General features: G+C 47.2%; 1 protein-coding gene across 4 annotated transcripts in view; it reads right to left on the reverse strand.

Moving 5' to 3' along the window:
• Nucleotides 1-19,712, reverse strand: part of kmt2a (lysine (K)-specific methyltransferase 2A) — a 50,837-nt gene that overhangs the window by 19,958 nt on the left and 11,167 nt on the right. Inside the window, exons 2-17 of one of the 4 annotated variants that reach the window (XM_029714488.1) lie at nt 18,312-18,384; nt 13,805-17,148; nt 12,911-13,088; nt 12,428-12,662; nt 12,239-12,303; nt 11,591-12,154; nt 11,289-11,368; nt 9,045-9,284; nt 8,145-8,291; nt 7,326-7,421; nt 6,940-7,060; nt 5,641-5,754; nt 5,110-5,294; nt 3,241-3,414; nt 2,775-2,885; nt 1,018-1,091 (exon numbers count right to left, since the gene is read on the reverse strand). In XM_029714488.1, the coding sequence (XP_029570348.1) occupies nt 1,018-1,091; nt 2,775-2,885; nt 3,241-3,414; nt 5,110-5,294; nt 5,641-5,754; nt 6,940-7,060; nt 7,326-7,421; nt 8,145-8,291; nt 9,045-9,284; nt 11,289-11,368; nt 11,591-12,154; nt 12,239-12,303; nt 12,428-12,662; nt 12,911-13,088; nt 13,805-17,148; nt 18,312-18,384 (5,801 nt within the window). Of the gene's footprint in view, nt 1-1,017; nt 1,092-2,774; nt 2,886-3,240; nt 3,415-5,109; nt 5,295-5,640; nt 5,755-6,939; nt 7,061-7,325; nt 7,425-8,144; nt 8,292-9,044; nt 9,288-11,288; nt 11,369-11,590; nt 12,155-12,238; nt 12,304-12,427; nt 12,663-12,910; nt 13,089-13,804; nt 17,149-18,311; nt 18,385-19,712 lie in introns of all 4 variants that reach the window. The other 3 variants (XM_029714486.1, XM_029714487.1, XM_029714485.1) reach the window with 3 other exon arrangements.

Below are 19,712 nucleotides of genomic sequence, written 5' to 3' on the forward strand. Positions count from 1 at the left end.
TTTAGCCAATTTTGGTCTTTAATGCAAGGCTGACAGACAAGTTCCTTGCTTTCTCCCCCTTCAACTTGGCTCTTCCATTTTTGCGGTCATGCTGGAATTAGTTGGTTGTAATAAGCTAGCTCATTCACATACACGGCGAAGCCTTGAATAATGCGCTCTCTGCTGGCTGTTTTTAATACTTTATAAGCCACGTTGTTGGTAGGGACAGCATCCACTTTGAAAAGCAATGCTTCGCTGAAGCCCCCCTTCCATCGTTGTGCCCCGCAGATTGACGAGTTGACGGCCAATTTGTCCGCCTCATTCTTACAAATGTATCGCACTTTTTCCGAAGTGTTTAATTTGCGTTGCTATAGAGGCACACTGGCACTTGTATTTTTATTCAAGATGGCCAAGCTTTGTGTGGTAGGGTGCAGCAACACTTCCTATGCAATTGCTAGCTAGCATAGGAAAAACCTCAAACCAAATTTACAGGGACAATATTACAGTATTATAAAAATCCAGATGAGTTTTTGATTTGGGAATGTTTTCTTGGGGTGTTCCATGTTACTATATGCGTTTCTGGCATTGAGAAATAGCTGCTACGCGCACTTCAAATATTTAAAATCAACAAATGGGGTTGAAAGGCAGGACTAAAATCGGCGCGGCTAAAACCGCAGGGCGACCACAGAGGACTGTTCAAAGCTCATATTATGTCAAAAGGGACAAGGGCTGGCCCCCGTTCTCACAATGGAAGCGGAAGGATGCACAATTCATGATCTACGGCAAGGAGAGATCTAAACATTCAGATGGACTTGGCTCGTCAGTCAGTGTCATTTGTTTGCACAGATCCTCCCATGCGTTGTAGGCCCCTATGTATCAGCGAGTACATTGAAAAGTTAAGTTCACTTAAGACATAAGCTACTGTAACAATAATTCAGTTTGTCATTTCGACATGAATCATTAATGTGACAGGCAGCATGTGTACCGATCTATTAGTCTCTTGTGTAATCTCATTGATATGTTGCTGTTAACACTCACTTGGTGGAGAATTTGTGCATTTCCCAGAATCTGGACTCCTTGACTTTGAACCAAGGGAATAAGCGCTCCATTTGCTGCAGAGACGGGGAAAAATAGACGTTAAAGGCCCACATTTCTACACTATGAGGAGGTGTAGTAATACTGTGAAAATGATGAAAATGCCCTTTTAGTGTAAGAGCGGTTTGAAAAGACCACCTGAAATGTCAGCCTGTTTTGGTGGGATGGCGTTTTGGCCTTCCATGGTGATGTCGCCATGCGGTAAATTAGTTCATAGACCAATAAGAGTCACAAACCTCTCTGCCAATAACAGCTCATTTTCAGTTTTCCCTTCCCCACTCAGACCACTGACATTCCTGGCCAAATTCTTGCTTGAGAAATGTCCCTTTGCTAAGAAGCTATTTTTGTTTATTAATTTACCATTTTAATTGAAAACCCAGTAAAGTACTTAAATTGTTACACAAATGATTTGATATGGAGATAAAAACAGATACATTGGTCCCTTAAAAAAAAAAGTACAGTCTGGGACCTGGGAATTTGTTAAATAGTTTAAGAATATAACTTAAACTATGTCAAGAGCTTAGCACCACTGTCTTACCATAACCCAAAATGACTCAATTAGCAACAAAAGCAAACAGCTAAAACTTCATCCCAAATGACACCTTACGCCCTACATAGTGCACTACTTTTGACGAGAGCCCCATGGCTCCTGGTCAAAAGTATTACCCTACCATTTGGGAAGCAGCATGTCTACCAGTGGAGTCAAATCAGGGTGAATACTACTATACTGAACAAAAATATAAAAAATGGAACATGTAAAGTGTTGGTCCCATGTTTCATGAGCTGGAATAAAATATCCTATTAATATTCCATATGCACAAAAAGCTAATTCTCTCAAATTGTGCACAAATTTATTTATATCCCTGTTAATGAGCATCTATCATTTTCCAAGATAATCCATCTACCTGACAGGTGTGGCATATCAAAAACCTGATTAAAGAGCATGATCATTACACAGGTGCACCTTGTGCGGGGACAACAAAAGGCCATTCTAAAATGTGCAGTTGTGTCACAACACAATGCCACAGATGTCTCAAGTTGAGGGAGTGTGCAATTGGCATGCCGACTGCAGGAATGTCCACCAGAGCCGTTGCCAGAGAATGGAATGTTTCTCTACCGACTCAAACCTCGTTTAGAAAATTTGGCAGTACGTCCAACCGGCCTCACAACCGCAGAGCAGGTGTATGGCGTCATTTGGTCGAGCGGTTTGCTGATGTCAGCGTTGTGAACAGAGTGCGCCATGGTGGCGGTGCAGTTATGGTATGGGTAGGCATAAGCTACGGACAACGAACACAATTGCATTTTATCGATGGCAATTTGAATGCACAGAGATACCGTGATGAGATCCTGTGGCCCATTGTCGTGCCACAATCAACAGCCTGATCAACTCTATGCGAGGGAGATGTGTCGCTCTGCATGTGGCAAATGGTGTATTCCCAGTTATGTGAAATGTATAGATTAGGGCCTAATGCATTTATTTCAATTGACTGATTTGCTTATGCGTTAAATAAAAGGTTAAATAAAAAAAATCTAAAAATGAACTGTAACTCAGTAAAATCTTAACTTGTTGCGCGTATATATATATATATATATATATATATATATATATATATATATATATATATATATTTCTTCAGCATACTACTGAAGCGGAGGCTGAGCAAGCTCTCTGTAGGCTAATTCCTGTTGGCTCTCCTCACCCGGATAAAGAAGGACTTGACCATGCTATTGGCTTTCCTGTTCTCTGGCTGCCCGCCGTCTGAGTTGATGGCCATCTGGATGATCTTCACTATGTCGTCACTGAACTCAAGCTGAAAGAGAGAAGAGAGAAAAGACCGCACTGAGTGAGTGACACACTGCTCTCCATCTCATCCCTCTCTCTGACAGTGAACTGTGTTTGAACTTTGAGCGCAGAGAGCTCCCCGGGGCTGAGCTTTCATGCCACTACTCAGGTGTCTGTGGATGACGTGGCTCTGCATTCATACAAATATAGCTCCTGTTCTCACACAATGCTGGGTGGATGCTGATGGGATGAAAGGTTTGAAATGGACTGACACAACCCAGTCTGCAAATATAAAAACAAATGCTTTTGCGGGGCAGTTGATTGAATGTGTTTAAGTGCACGGTTCTGAGATCACATGAGTGGGGATGTGATTTTAGACTCACCACAGACTTGTAGCGCCCGGCGGCCAGCTTCTTCTCCACCGACTCCAGGTCGAGGGGGGAGTCGTTGGGAGGCTTGACCTCGGTCAGGACCGGGGGGTCGGGCCCCTCGGGGGAGCGACGTGTGGGTAAACTCTCCTCTGTCTCTGGGTTCAACTCAGGTGGCTTCATCACAGCCTAAAGAGAGCAAGATTTGGAGATAGCGGGGTGGGAATACAGTCAAATTACTAAATACATCTGATCCATTTGCTCTCCTAACACGTCACAGACATACAAAGAAAATATGTACAGTGGCAAGAAAAAGTATGTGAACCCTTTAGAATGAAACCTGATTTCTGCAAAAATTGGTCATAAAATTTGATCGTCATCTAAGTCACAACAATAGACATTCTGCTTAAACTAATAACACACAAATTGTATTTTTCTTGACTATATTGAATAGATCATTTAAACATTCACAGTGTAGGTTGGGAAAAGTATGTGAACCCCTTCTCCAAAAGATAACTGGAGTCAGGAGTCAGCTAACCTGGAGTCCAATCAATGAGATTTTGGCTAGAGATGCCTTGCCCTATAAAAAAAAAAACTCAACATTTTAGTTTGCTATCCACAAGAAGCATTGCCTGATGTGAACCATGCCTCAAACAAAAGAGATCGCAGAAGACCAAAGATTAAGAATTGTGGACATGCATAAAGCTGGAAAGTGTTACAAAAGTATCTCTAAAGGTCTTGATGTTCATCAGTCCACAGAAAGACAAATTGCCTATAAAACAGAGAAAGTTCAGCACTGTTGCTACTCTCCCTAGGAGTGGCTGTCCTGCAAAGATGACTGCAAGAGCACAGCGCAGAAAGCTCAATGAGGTTAAGAAGAATCCTAGAGTGTCAGCTAAAGACTTACAGAAATCTCTGGAACATGCTAACATCTCTGTTGACGAGTCTACGTTACGTAAAACACTAAACAAGAATGGTGTTCATGGGAGGACACTACGGAAGAAGCCACTGCTGTCCAAAAAAAACATTTCTGCACGTCTGAAGTTCACAAAAGAGTATCTGGATGTTCCACAGCGCTACTGGCAAAATATTCTGTGGACAGATGAAACTACAGTTCAGTTGTTTTGAAGGAAAACACTATGTGTGGAGAAAAATGCACAGCACACCGACATCAAAACCTCATCCCAACTGTAAACTATTGTGGAGGGCGCATCATGGTTTGGGGCTGCTTTGCTGCCTCAGCTTGCCTCAGCTGCCTCAGCTCAACCCGATTGAGATGCTGTGGCATGACCTCGAGAGCAGTTCACACCAGACTTCCACAATATTCTTGGGATCTGAAACAGTTTTGTAAAGAGGAATGATCCAAAATTCCTCCTGACCGTTGTGCAGGTCTGATCTGCAACTACAGAAAATGTTTGGTTGAGGTTATTGCTGCCAACGGAGGTTCAACCAGTTATTAAATCCAGGGATTCACATACTTTTTTCCACCCTGCACTGTGAATGTATACACTGTGTGTTCAATTAAGACATGAAAACGTATAATTGTTTGTGTTAATAGTTTAAGCATACTGTCTGTTGTTGTGACTGAAATTTTATGACCAATTTATGCAGAAGTCCAGGTAATTCCAAAGGGCTGACATACTTTTTGCCACTTAATTCTGTTGGGCCAGGTGTTTTTCCTGGTCATGTGACCAAACCAGGACAAACTCTAGGTCCTAGTTATAGCCGACATTCCAGGGCCCAGAGTTTTTCCTGACCCTGTCACATGAGCAGGAAAAACCCGGCCAGGTTACACCCCACAACCAGAGTTAAGTCTTTCCCTGGTGAAGTTACATGGTCAGGAAAAACTCCTGTCCCTAAACATGCAACCCCATATCCCCTCACCTGTCTGTAGCGGAGCAGGTGCGTAGAGGTGCGGGAGTTGAGCAGTGCGGTGAGGACCTGGCGCACCAAGCCCTGCAGCTCCTTCTCCAGGGCCGTCCTCCACTCAGCCGGCTGGCGCTTCGTACAGTTTGTGCAGGTGTAGGCCACACTCTCTGGCAGATTCGACAGCAGCTCGTACATCTCGTCTGGTAGTGGGAGACAAGGGAGCAGAGAGGGAGGTTGACTTGACACTCATTTATCGGTTGGTTATCGGTCAATTCTCAGTATCAAAACTGTTGACAACAGATCCATGCCGAGTATATGACTACGGAAAGGCCTTTTACAAGTGTTTCTGGGTATATCAACAGGAGTTGAAATTGATAAGACATTTAAATATAAAACCCCCGAGTAGTGAACAATATAGCAGCCAAAAGAAAGAACGGTGCCGAGTTCAAATCTGTATCGCATAACGGGAGAGGTGTTGAGAAACAGACACTGGAAGACGGCATTGTTTCCAGCGAGTAGAGTTGTGAAACAAGAGGGCCCACTGACCTGTGAGGTTCTCACACTTGGAGTGGACCCAGTGGTCGCACCTCCCACACTGCATCATCTTGCTGTCGTAGTCGTCGTCGTCATAGCACTTATCGCAAAGGGGGCAGAAGTTACCTGGAAAAACACAAGCCGTTGGGTCATAGAACGCTAAAAGAAATCTCTCTCTCTCCCCAAACCCTTCTCATAGTACTGAGGAGACAGATCCCAGGGTCGTGTTCTTTCGGGACAAAACTGACTGAAACCAAAAGGGACTACCTGGACTTTGCTGACTAGAAACATTGTTTTCTGTAGCAAAACATTTTATATATCGGTGTGCCCCCTAATGAATGCTTTTGACATTTTCCTTGGTCAATTACAGATGTAGACAGTGAGAGAATAGCCCGGGTACTGTACAGCTACATCATTCTACATTACTTGAGACCAGAGGTCTCAATTTGGTCGCATGTGTGACAAAATATTTTTGCTGTGCGACCATGAGTTTTATTTTGGGAGCACTGTGTGACTTATTGTTATCTCCCAGAAAATAGTTGTTGTAATGACAGGGCTTCGATGTATCGTTGTTTCCAAGTGCCCTAGAGAAACTAGCGAGTGCATATTAGTTACCGTCATGGTTGCGCCAATACTACAGCGAAAACGGCTTGCCTCGACTAGCCCAACCAGGTCAAGAGCTGACCCATATTAAAATGGTGCAACATTCATATATTCCTATAGCAGCTCGCCGAGACCGCATTATACATTCATAAACTGTCTTGGGCAGTTCTAAAAGTACTCACGGCTGGACGTTGTTAACCATTTGTTTACACTTTGTTCAGTCATGTTACCTCATTGACTAGCTAACAACCTGGTTGGGGCCGCAGAAAGGAAAAGGGATAGCTTCTTCAGGACGTCAATGATTGACAGATCTCTTGCATGTTCTCATCACAAAGCTGATGTTTTAAAGAGACTATGTACCATTTTCAACGTAAAGTATCACAATAGGAAAAGAGTTATTTTACAGTGTGGAAACATAATATTCCACAAAAGACTCATTTCAATGACAAGTATTCGTATCAACGTTTAAGCTTTTATAATAAACATGTATTTACAGTGTTACATATTCGTTTCTAGAAAAAAAAGAAAAAAAAAGGCCTTCAAAAGTATCTAGAATTTATTTGGGCCAATAACGGCTGAAGCTCTATCAATTGTGTAAAAAAAAGATTCTGGGTGCTCCTAAATTCCATGTGGTGCTCCTAACTTTAAGTTGGGAGCACCAGTGTTACCAATATACAATGATTATTTAGAGCCCTGCTTGTGACTCACCTTTAGCGAAGAGTTTGGCACAGTCATGACATAGGGAGAAGTCATGTGACCACTGGGCGTCCCAGGCCTTCCCAGGTTTTGTGGCCCCACAACTCTTACAGCGAACACACTTGGTGCAGATCTGGACACAACAAGGACACAGAGGGAGAATTCATGACAAATTCATTCAATGACAATTAATGGTTAAACAAAAGGCAGTCGGTATAAAATATACATTATGGTCGCCAGGTGGCAGTTAACCCGTCTAAACCTTACCCTAAACTTAACCAATTTCGATTTCCATGCCTAGCCCTAACCGTCGGGTCTGCTGGCCAAATATACACTAACAAAAAAATGAATTTTACTGCTTGGAGGAGGGAGCAGGAAAAGAATGGCGTGATGCATACCCAGACTCGTTTCTTCTTGGTGGGTCTGGTGGGATGGTTGGGTCCCAGGCACTCGGGGTGATAGCTGTTTCGGCACTTCTCACACTCCAGAAGTTGCTGCTTGGGGAAGAAGAGGTGGAGAGAAGCAAGTTAGCAACCTAACTGCCATCTTGCCTCAGACTTTGTAATTAGACAAACATTGAAGCTCTAAGTACCCTTGAAATGTAAATCTCGCTCTACCTCTTTGTGGAAGACATCGAATAGAGCCAGACATTACAGGGATAATGATATAGCAAGGCTAGACAAGCAGTGGGAAGTTTTCCTCCCAATAGTGCATACCAAAAGGCCTTCATCATGATATTGTTAAGGTACGTGTCCCAAATGACACCTTATTCAACATTTAGAGCACTCCTTTTGACCTGGTCTGGTCAAAAGTAGTGCACTAAACAGGGAACAATTTGGGACACATACATTGTTATTTGTCTGGGTCAAAACCCTGATTAGAATGACAAAGAGGAATAAACAGCATGATTAAGTAACTGGTTCTGTAATGAATATTTTCGGAAAAGTCCCCGTGGCATATCGGAAAATCCCCTCCCAATCTAATAACTCAGGAAAATGAGGGCGTGTGTCATTATGAGATTTAAAAATAATTTGTTTCTCTTTAGCTTTGCGGATTAACATTCGCGCGTTTCTTTCCACAAGCAGTAGAAGACACGTCGACTGACGCTACTGATCTACTTCTAGAAATGACCACAAACAAATACGCATTCTGAAAATTCCCGAACCACTAAATAGCCTTTGTTACTCACTCAAATCATGTGAAAGGGAGAGCCTTACTTTAGTCTTCTGGTGCTGGAGGCCACAGGTGTGGCAGAAGCGGCAGCGGCGGCAACACCAGTTCTCCCACTGCTCCTCCAGAGGGCGCTCAGTCTCCCCCAAGCAGAAGAGATGGAAGGGCTCGCAGCACACCTGGCAGAAGACAAACTGGAGGAAAAGGAGAGGGAGGGAGGCGTGTCGGTGTGGTACACAGTCGGTGGGGAGTTTTCAGTCGGTTGAAATTAATACAAAATGGGTACTAAAGTGGGATATGTGGATATAAAATGCTGTGTGAGAGAGGTATTATTCAGACACTTTGAACTGCCTGAAGACTACCACTATGGGTCTAAACCATGTGGCCTGTCTGCTATCTGAGTGTTTGTTGCTAGGCTAGATACAGTATACTAGGGTATTTAGACATTCTCGACGGTATGATTATCAATACCCTCACGGGGGCGTTCTACACCACTGCTTATAACTTATAAGTTAACTGTCTAAGATGTGCCAAATAAATTCTATCCAGCTCAGGGCTCCAGCTATGCATTTGGTTTGCCAACTTGCTAGCTAAGTGGTTAGATGGCAAGATCAAGCTTCTTGGTTACAGCAGAGACAATCAATCCCCTCCTGGATCAAGACTCACGTTGCCTAAATTGTTTTGGTAATACCGTAGACTGTACAGAAACTGTATGTAAATCTGGATACCGTCCAAACCCAATGGTAGCCTTTGAAATGTCATAGTGGGTCCGCTGGTGCTGTCCGGTACAACCCTGTGATAGACTAGCGTCCTGTCCGGGGGGGTGTACCACCATGTTATGTTAGATGAGTAGCTCACTTTATTAAATTGTTCTTTTGAAATACAAAGAAGCTCTCCTTTTCCCTCGAGAGCGAGAGAGAGCGAGCGAGGAGGCGCCCGTGACTCACCTCGACGTTGCCACTGCTGGCACAGAGGAAGCAGACGACCCGCGGGGTGATTGGCACCGAGGTGAGGAGGCCGAGGCCGCCCGTGGCCCACACGTTTTCCACGTCATGGTCTTTCTTAAAATCCACTCTGATTCTGTGCACTCCGTCGCAGGGCACTTTCTGCTTGGCAGTGCCTCCAGTCGAGGGAGTGCTCAGCAAGTTTAAAGTACTGCTCTCAGGTTTGGTGGCCAACGGCTTCTGCTGCTGGGGAGGTAGAGGAGAGGGGTCAGGGATGAAGGCCAAGGGGCATGCATGGGACTTATGGAACTTAATTGTATATCACTTTATTGCCCATCCAAAGATGGACATTTATTTGCCTCTGGCATTGCCTTACAAAAACGTCACGTCATAAAGGGAACTGCCGAATAGCGCTGCGGCGGTCAGGGAATTTGGTCAGCCGGTTCTTGTGATGCAAAAGACTGCCGGTCTCACGGTAACTGACCGTTAACCAGAAACACATCTAACATTTCCAGGCCTCCACGCAACGGCTACAAGCCACATACAAGCAGATGATGCACATCTTAGGAACATCAACATTGAAGAAAGTCTAATAAATCTATTTAAAAATTGTACACCATGACAATAAATCCATAATTTTTGGGGGGCAGGTCTAAAGAACCATTATGATATGAAGAAAATGTATTACAGAAGATGAGTTGGCTTACTGCATGTCATCTGGCTACGCTCCATGCCATAGGCTGTAGGCTTGTTCATTTAGCAGACAAGATATGCTTATAAGTCCCGTGCCATTATTTTATGATTTTATAGTAAGAAGAATATAATTGAACTTAGCTGAAATAAAATAGAAAGGACATTTTTTCCCAATACAGAGCAAGTGTGCATATGAAGTGGCTGAGTGTAAGTGTGATCATTTAAAAACTAGGTCCTATATGCTAGATTAAGAGTTATTTGGCACCTGTAGTTGTGAATGATAGGTTGCACGCGCTGTTTTCTCATCAAGTGATCACAATTTCAACAATCACACTATTCTCAATTTAATCTTGTCTTCACTAATATGTCAAATTGGTTTTGAATGACCCATTATCAAATGAGCAGGGGTGGGGGAAGAGATGTCATCCGTATGCACTCGAATAGCAAATGGAGATGCTTTTCTGCCGGTTCTCATACCTACCTGGTCAAAAGTTTTAGAACACCCACTCATTCAAGGGTTTCTTTATTTCTACTATTTTCTACACACAAAACTAGTAATAACACATATGGAATCATGTAGTAACCAAAATAAAGTTAAGTTCATTAGAGTTACATGCCTCAGAAATTGCAGCCCAAATAAATGCTTCACAGAGTTCAAGTAACAGACACATCAACTGTTCAGAGGAGACTGCATGAATCAGGCCTTCATGGTCGAATTGCTGCAAAGAAACCACTACTAAAGGACACCAATAAGAAGAAGAGACTTGCTTGGGCCAAGAAACACGAGCAATGGACATTAGACCGGTGGAATATGTCCTTTGGTCTCGAGTCCAAATTTGAGATTTTTGCTTCCAACCACCGTGTCTTTATGAGACACAGACTAGGTGAACGGATGATCTCCACATGTGTGGTTCCCACCGTGAAGCATGGAGGAGGAGGTGTGATGGTGTTGGGAGGCTTTGCTGCTGACACTGTCAGTGATTTATTTAGAATTCAAGGCACACTTAACCAGCATGGCTACCACAGCATTCTGCAGCTATTTAAAAAAAAAAAGTGTTAAATGTATTTTATTTGTTTAACACTTTTTTGGTTACTACATGATTCTATATGTGTTATTTCATAGTTATGATGTCTTCACTATTATAAAATAGTAAAAATAAAGAATGAGCAGTTGTGTCCAAACTTTTGACTGGTACTGTGTGTGTGTGTGTGTGTGTGTGTGTGTGTTTTCTCACTCAGTTTCAATCGGCTGTTGAACTTCATCCTTATCATCCCCAGTGAGGTGAGTTTTAAAAGCATGATACTGTTTTGATAAGTGTTTGAGTTTTGATTGCATTTGCATTGATGTCAAAGTGGTTAGATGGACAATAGAGCCCTGAGTACCAGGCCATTAGCGACCTGATGGTTGTTAGCGAGTTGGGTACTACCAACGCATGTCCTGAGTACATAAGAGGAGATTACCGTGACTCAGCGGTCACATGGAATTTCACTGCAGTCATGACTACCGGTGTGGCGGTAATACAGTCACCGCAACAGCCCTAGTGCAGAACATACCTTCTCTTTTGGTTTGGTGGATTTAGGTGGTGGTGGGACAGAGCGAGAAGCCTGTTTCTTCATTTGTTTCCCTTCGGGTGCTGAGGGGACACAGGTTATAAGAGTACCAACGTTAGCTACTATCCCATTTAGAGCAAATCAGTGCTTTAGACCGCGTCAAGAGAGAAACGTAATTATATTACTTAATAGCGTTAACAGTTGGATATACTAACGTGCAAGGGAAAACAGCTATATCTAGCCATTTCAGAAAGGGGTAATCATAACCATTACAATTGGAGATGTCATGCTATGGCTCCTCCTACCTGTGTCTGTGATGGGCGTGGCTAAGCTCTGCTGCTGGGGCTTCCTCTTGGCTTCTGTGGGCGGAGACTTGGAAGCCCCTGCTCCCTCCTTTTTTGCAGTCCCCTGGGTGGGCTGTGGCCTCTGATGCTGCTGTGGTGGCTGCTGGGGCTGGGGTGTTGGTGGGGAGGGGGAGCTCTGGAGTGAGGAGGACGACGAGGAAGAGAAGGAGGAAGGGGAGGAGGGAGGGGTGGGCTGCTGGGGCTTACGTTCCTTCCTATTGGCAGCACCCGTGTGTGCCGTCGCAGGATGTTTCTGGTCTTGCCCAGGGGCGGTGGTACAGCTGGGGGCCTGGTCGTTTGGGGGGGTAGGGTTGTCGGCTGGGGGGGACTGCAACTGTGGCGGTGACTGTTTTTGCTTCTCCTCACCTGGCTTCAGGGGAGGGGTTACACTCTTTTTGCGAGGGGGCTCCTCCTTCAAAGGGGGCGGGACCTGTTTGACACTGGGCTCAGTGCTTGTTGGGCCCTTGACGGGGTGTAATGCCTCCTTTTTTTCAGACAGTTTGTTCTTCTTCTTGTATTTTTTGCCTAAAAATAAAAATTATACAATCCCATCAATTACACTGAGAACTGTAAATGACAAAGACATTGTGGCTTTATGCAGACACAGACCTTTCACTTGCTTCTTGAGAAAAATCTTGGAAGGCATCCACTGCAAGTTCTGACACTTTCGAACCCTGCGACAACATTCAAGCATACAGTCAGTCACATATTCAAACATTGTGGCGTGAAATGAGTGAGACTGGGATAAATCGCTCAACTCAAGTCAATATAACAGGATTCTCAATTTCTCATACTCACTTGCAACACTGCTTCTTGATATTGCGGCCCCCGAACTTGGGCTTGTCCAGGCAGTTGGTGCAGACTCCGCAGTCGTCGGGGACCTGGCAGCCGGGACACTGCCTGCAGCGCCGTGACCGCCGCCCCTTCCTGGGCGCTGCCCCTCCCTCCTGGATGATCTTGGTGTGCCTCATCACTGGCTTGATGGGAGGGGACTGGGGCTCCGCCTCTTCTGAGCCCGCCACTGAAGATTTGTCTGGGGGGGGGGGCATAATATGGCAGCATAATATGGTGACGAATCAAAAAAGGTCCCAAATGGAAATAGGTAATCACTCTTGTAATGGGGTGCCAGGCCAGGAACATATGAAACAGAATAAGATACTGCCCTTAACCTCAAACGCCATGGCTTCATTGATTTGTTGAAGAAGCATTTGAGTACAAGAGCGGGTCATACTTCATTACAAATATTCAAAAGGGGACGTGCCCGTTTAACACGGATCTCACCATCATTCCCCATGGAAGACAGGATCTTTTCTCTCTCCTCCCACGGCAAGGCACTGAGAGTCGGCATGTCGTCGGGGAACACTGCCCGGTTGCGGCCCAGGGCCACAGCGGCGCGCCGACACACGTGCTTGATGCGCGGCCCTCGCACCGACGTCTCCGAAGAGTCGCTCTCATGACTCTGGTGGATTAAAGCCAAAAAAAATCAATAGTTAAAACTTCCCTGGATCGAGATAAAGTTGCCGAATTCTGAATTCTAAAAAATATTTTTTAAATCCATGTTAACTCTAAATCAGTCTCTGAAGGGGCTACTCTGTAATAGGGTTGTCCCAATACCAGTATCACAAAACTCTGCAGATTCGTGGAAAGGAAACAAAGCATGAAGCAGACTTACATTTCATGTTGCAGACACACAGACATACAGCAAAGTTTTAAAGGGACGTAGAGTTCAGTTTGCTTCAAGTTCCTTTTGTTTGGTGGAAAATCAAGTATCCCTATACTGGTATCGTGACAGCCGTAATCTGTAAACCAGCATTCTCAAGGCTCTCTTACCAGCTGACAGTCCTCATAAATAGATACACATCTTTGGGGGGGTTTTCTAAAGGAGAATATATTTGTGCACTTCTGTCTGCATAATGTACAATGTGGTTTGGCAGAATTCCCCTTGAATAAACCCCTTTCAGGGACATTCCTGCTATCAAGTTTCAGTCTGTGTTCAAAACACTCACAATGCTATTGATTGCAGCAAACATTCTCAGAATCATGTCAAATGATTTCATTGTGGTTGTGAGGAGATAGCGATAAAACATATCAAAACCCTTTCCGTGTTAAAGTAAACCAACAGAAATAGCCTAGTCAGCGGAGTAGAGGCTGCGGGGGAGGAAGAGGGGAACTAACCTGAACTTTAGGATGGTCTGGAGACTTCAGCGACTTGCTCTTCTCGATTTTGAACAACTGCGCTTTGGCCTTCTTCAGCAGGCCTGCCACCCGCTTGTCGGCCACAGGCTGCTTCTCGGCGTGCGCCAGCATGGAGCCCAAGGATGGAACCGCCGGGGGCTTCTTGCTGCCGGTCTGCCCCAGGGGAAGGCCTGTCTGTTGGGCAGGGGCACATGTTTTCTCCTTCTCCCCAGGCTCAGCCTCTGGCCCCCTCTCCGAAGGCCGGGTCTTTTTGGATAGGCGGCCCTTGGTCAAGATAAGGGGAATAGAGGAGTGGACTGCAGCCCTGTCTACAGGTGCTGCCTCTGTTCCCGTGGACTCTGGTACAGACTTCTTCCTCCCAGGTGTCTTTTTAGGAGCGAGGGAGGTCAGAGACTCCTCCCCTTCCCTCCCCTCCCCGGCAAACAGGCTGGGTGTCCTATTGGGAGAGGCGTCTGGAGTGGACGCCTTGCCTCTCCTCTCCCAATCTTTTCTGCCCTCCCTTTTGTTCTCTTTCTCACGCTCTCTGCTTTTCTCGGTCTCCCTTTCCTTCTCCTTGACAGGAGCCGACTCCCGGGAAGCCGAGGCACTCCTCTCTCTCCCCCCTTTCCCAGCACCACGGCCCGTCTCCTGGGGACTGGAAGTGAAGAGAGAGAAGAGTTGGGAAGAGGAGCAAGAGGCGGAGTTGCCACCCGCACCACCACCAAGGCTCCCGGCTACTCTATGTCCGTCGGAGGAGGAAGGTCCGTGTGTGGAGAGGCCCAGGGGGCACGGTGAGAAGGTGCTGAAAGGGGCAGGCGTTAAGGCACTAGTGGGCAGAGAGCTGGAGGAATTGCTGGTGCTGCTGGCACCAGTGGAGATGGAGCCTGTCAGCACAGACAGTTCAGAGGGACCTTTTCCAGGCGGGGCCCCTGGCAGGCTGCTCCGCGTGGTCATGGAGTGTGAGGGGGACCGGGGTTGACCGCGCAGGGGTCCCGGGATCGTCCTCTTCTTGCGTCTCACCGACCGGCCCGACTTGGGGGAGGACTGGAGGGGAGACAGCGAACCCGGGCTGCTCCCCGATGACGACTGCAGGGTGACCGACTCAAAGATGCGCGAGTGCGCCTCGCTGGGAGTGAAGCGCGGGGCGCGCAGCAGGGGGCCGCGCTTCTGGAGTGGCGACTCGAAGCGGGACGAGGGGTGCTGCTGGTGGTGGTGGTGGTGATGCAGTGGAGAGAACAGGCGGGTGCCTGCCCCGGTCCCACCGCCACTGCCTGGCGCAGGGTAACCCGCTGGAGCAACACCCCCGGCACCAGCGCCATGGGGCATTAGACCCACGTCTTGAGCCGTGAGAGGTGGAGGGCGGAAGTTGTCGAAGATAGGCTTGCGGATAAGGCCCTCCTTCGCATACTTAGCGGAGGAGAAGTACTGCTGATCAGTGCGAGACCGAGATGTCCAGCGGAAGGTGGGCTCTCTCAGGATGGACCTGCGCTTGTCCTGCAGGCTGGAGAGCACCAATGACTGGCCCTGGAGAAACGGGTGGGGCAGGATCCAAGGGGAGTGGGGGTGATGCTCCGCCATGTTGGAGCCTGACTGGGCCTGCTGCGGAGAGCTAAGGAGAGAGGCAGGCGGGGGGGACGAAGACGAGGAGGCAGCCTGTTGAGAGTTGGACATCAACACTCCCGTGGCCGGGCTGATGATAGCCTTCTTCCCTCCGGTGGCCAGGCTGCCTCTTCCCCTCGCCCCAAGGCTGCCCCTGCCCACACCCTGCCCTCTGCGGCCCCTCCGGCCCCGCTCAATCAGAATCCGCTGCTCCGGCTCGGGCTCTGACGGATGCCTGGAGGTGTGCAGCATGTCCGCCTCCCTCTCTCCCTGGGAGGACGGGGAGTGGTCTCGCTCGTCGTCATGCTCGGACAGGGCCTGAGTGCCCTCCGAAGCCTGGGAGTCGCACGACGAGTCGTCCAGGCTGGGGCTGCTGGATCGGGACGACTCACCCGACGAGAGCTGGGAGGAGTGCAGGGACACAGCGCTGGAGCCGCACGAGGCGACGCTGCTGCTGAAGCGCCCATTGCTGGTGCTGTTGTTGAGCAGGCTGGCCGCCACGGCCATGGCCCTGCTGGGTGTGACAGTGGGAGGCGGGAGAGGGATGGTGTCGACCGGAGCTGCGGTCACGGCTTTAGCAGCGGCGGTGGTGACAGCAGCAGCCCGCATGGGGGAGGAGGCCGAGGCAGGCTGGGGGGCAGCGACGGGGGGCGGGACAGCGTCTAACCGTGCCATCTTCATGTGGGGGTGAGAGGCGCCGAAGCTGCCTTCGTCCTCGATGAAGCGCTTTGGGGTTTTAATGATGCGCAGCGAGACGGTGCTCACCACAGGCATGATGAACTGTCTGATGTTCTTCAGCTGCGTTCTCCTCCTCCTCCGGATGCCTGCCTCCATGGCTGCCGCCCCTTGGCCTCCTATGGCAACCACCTCCTTCTCTAACAGTTTCTTTTTCTGCGCACCTTTCTTGGCGCGCTGCAGCAGCTGCTTGGCGATTGCGGCGTCAGTGCGTTTGGAGGGGGGAACGATACGCACGGGCTTGATGTGGCGAGGGCTGGTTCTCAGGTTCAGTGGCCTGCCCAGCTTGGAGGGAGAGGATGAGGGGAGCGGGCTTGAGGAGCTGTGGACGTCGGGGCTGTCGTCCTCCTCAGCAAAGTGGGACACCCTGAGCTTAGACTGCTGTTGAGGAGTGTGGGGGTCCGTATCTCTGTCCCGGCGGACGCTGAAGGACTTTTGTTTGGTTTCCTCTGAACCAGAGGCCTGGGCGGCAGCAGCCTCGGCTTTGAGGCGCTCGGCAGAGGGAGGCCGTCCTCGTCTGCGCCGGGGCACGCCGGGCACCGGCACACACTTCCTGGCGATGGCCTTGAGTGGGCTCAGTTTGACCTCCCGCAGCCGCTTCAGTTTGGTCACCTTGGACTCACGGCTCGCTTTGGGAGGCTTGGCCTCTGTGTCGTGCTGCTGCACGGAGCCCAGGGGCGTTCTCTTTGTGGCTTTCCTCTCCTCGTCCCGGTCCTTGCGGTGTGCAGTTGTGGAGCTGTACTCCTGCCCCACCTGCCTGCTGTCATTGTCTGTATGGCTGCCGGCCTGCAAACTCCTCTGGGTGCCAGAGGCCGGAGGACGGCCTCTCCTCTTCTCTCCAGAGCCAGGCGGCCTCCCAGGCAGCCGCTTGGCCTTCCCCACAGGCCACTCCTGGCCCTCGGGTTTCCCCGAGGCAGGCGAGGGGGAAGGGCCGGCGCCTGCGGGCCCTTTCTGTGCAGTCTGGGCCCGCGGTGGTCGGCCTCTGGGCTTCTTCTCCTGCGTGGGAGTAACTGGTACAAAACAAACAAAAATAACGGGTTTCAAATAAGTGGGGCTACTTCAACTACTTTTGGGAGAGCAGAGAGATTATATATACACACACACACACACACACACACACGACTAAAAGTATGTGGACACCTAATTGTCGAACATCTCATTCCAATATCTTGGGCATTAAAAGAGGTTCTGCTCAGCGACTTTCTCTATTCAACTTGACAGAGCTTGAGAGGATCTGCAGAGAAGAATGGGAGAAACTCCCCTAATACAGGTGTGACAAGCTTGTAGCGTCATACCCAAGAAGACTCGAGGCTGTAATCGCTGCCAAAAGGAGCTTCAAAGTACAGAGTAAAGGGTCTATTTTTTTATAAAATATGCAAAAATGTCTAAAAACCTGTTTCGCTTCATCATTATGGGGTATTGTGTAAATTCCCAAGGATTTAAAAAAATATATATACATTTTAGAATAAGGCTGTAACGTAAGAAAATGTTGAAAAAGTAAAGGGGTCTTTATACTTTCCTAATGCACTGTATATACACACACAAAAGTATGTGGACAACGCTTCAAATTAGTGGATTCGGCAACAATGGCTCAGCCACGAAATGGTAGGCCCCACAAGCTCACAGAATGGGACTGCCAAGTGCTGAAGCGTGCAAAAATCAACTGTCTTCGGTTGCAACACTCACTACCAAGTCGCAAACTGCTTCTGGAAGCAACATCAGCACAAGAACTGTTCGTCGAAAGCTTCATGAAATGGTTTTCCATGGCCGAGCAGCCACACACAAGCCTAAGATCACCATGTGCACCACCAAGAACAAAGCGAGGTCCATACAGAATTTGTTTTTCAAGATCGGTGCGGAAGAACTTGACTGACCTGCACAGAGCCCTGACCTCAACTCAATCGAACACCTTTGGGATGAATTGGAATGTCAACTGTGAGCCAGGCCTAACCGCACAACATCAGTGCCCGACCTCACTAATGCTCTCGTGACTGAATGGAAGCACGTCCTTGCAGCACTGTTCCAGCATCTAGCGGAAAGCCTTCCCAGAAGAGTGGCGCAGCAAAGGGGGACCAACTCCATATTAATGCCCATGATTTTGGAATGAGATGTTGGACGAGCAGGCGTCCACATACTTTTGGTCATGTAGTGTACATAAATAAAAACACCTCACCTGCCAACGTCCTTGACTGACTCTGCATTCTTCGGTGTTCACTGACTGTACCAAAGCCTCCAAATGCTCCTTCCTATGGCGGGAAAAGACAACAAACATGAAATCTGACCAAAATGTTAACACATTTTCCGAAATACTTCAATAGAATAACAGCATGATTAATGTGTTTATTTTTTTATTTTTTAAAGGTCAAAGTGATGAATGAATAAACTGATTCAGAATTCAAAAGGCACAATATTCAGGCTTAGCTGTGCACTTCAGTCATCCCTGTACTGAAACCCCCCATAACAAAGATAGAGTTTAGTCCCCTTAAAAATGACGGTAGTCCAATCTCACTTTCACCGGGCTGCTGACTCACTCCAGTCATTACTTTTCCATATGCTTTCCAGATTAGTTGCCTAAACCCGCTGGATAAGGTTCAGTCAGAACGCTAGACATTCTCAATTTGAAAATGTCCAACTCTGAGCTGAGTAACACAGTAATGCCAAAACCACAAGTCAGTCAAGCATTTTCCTGTCTTAGGTAAATGCTAAGCTGATTAGGCACGCTCAGGAAAAACAGCCTCACTGTCTAAAATATCTGAAAAAGAGGCCAGGGGCAAAAAGCCAAGAAGAGCAATTGAAGCAGGGGTCACGTTAGAGTTCAGAAATCAAAATTTTCAAAAGCAGATAAAAAATTTTAAAAAATCTGCGTTTTTAAACCATTTCACCCGTTTTATACTGAAAGCCAAGTTTCTTTTTCTTCAATAGGAGTGATCAGGGGCGTGCAAATATACTTTTCCCTTCACAGAAAATACATTAGCGCAAAACATAATTCAGCAGAAAATATCTTCATTTTCATCAGATGACAACAGAAGTGCAACGCTATTTGGCTAGGAGCCACACAAGTAAATTAGCTTACAAATGAAAAAGCAAGGTACTTTGTGCAAAAATGATTCATGGCCATGATATTTCTATTGTTTGTTTCTATGATAATATATCCAGCTACATTTTCTGTTTGGCTTGAAGTTAATCTTGCATTTTACCTGAGAAAAGTAGGCTACAGCGAGAAGAGTGGCAGAGAAATGTAGCTACACGTCAGTCAGAGCGCAGTCTGCTGATATGATGCCTGTTCCTGAATTCTCATCCTGGAGAAGAGCAACTGAAACACAAAATGTGTCTGATGCCGAGCAGAAGTTACAATAAGTAGTGATGAACCGATATGATATTTTTGGCCGATACCCTATATTGTCCTTGTCAACAAAAATAACCGATATTTACAATTTGTGTGGCCTTTTAAGCATTCTAGTATAGTTAAATAGCTAACACACACATGGACGCAGTGGTCTAAGGCACTGCATCTCAGTGCAAGAGGCATCACTACAGTCCCTGGTTCGAATCCAGGCTGTATCACATCTGGCAG

The sequence above is a fragment of the Salmo trutta genome, chromosome 26 (genome assembly GCF_901001165.1).
Source record: "Salmo trutta chromosome 26, fSalTru1.1, whole genome shotgun sequence".
Taxonomy (NCBI): domain Eukaryota; kingdom Metazoa; phylum Chordata; class Actinopteri; order Salmoniformes; family Salmonidae; genus Salmo; species Salmo trutta.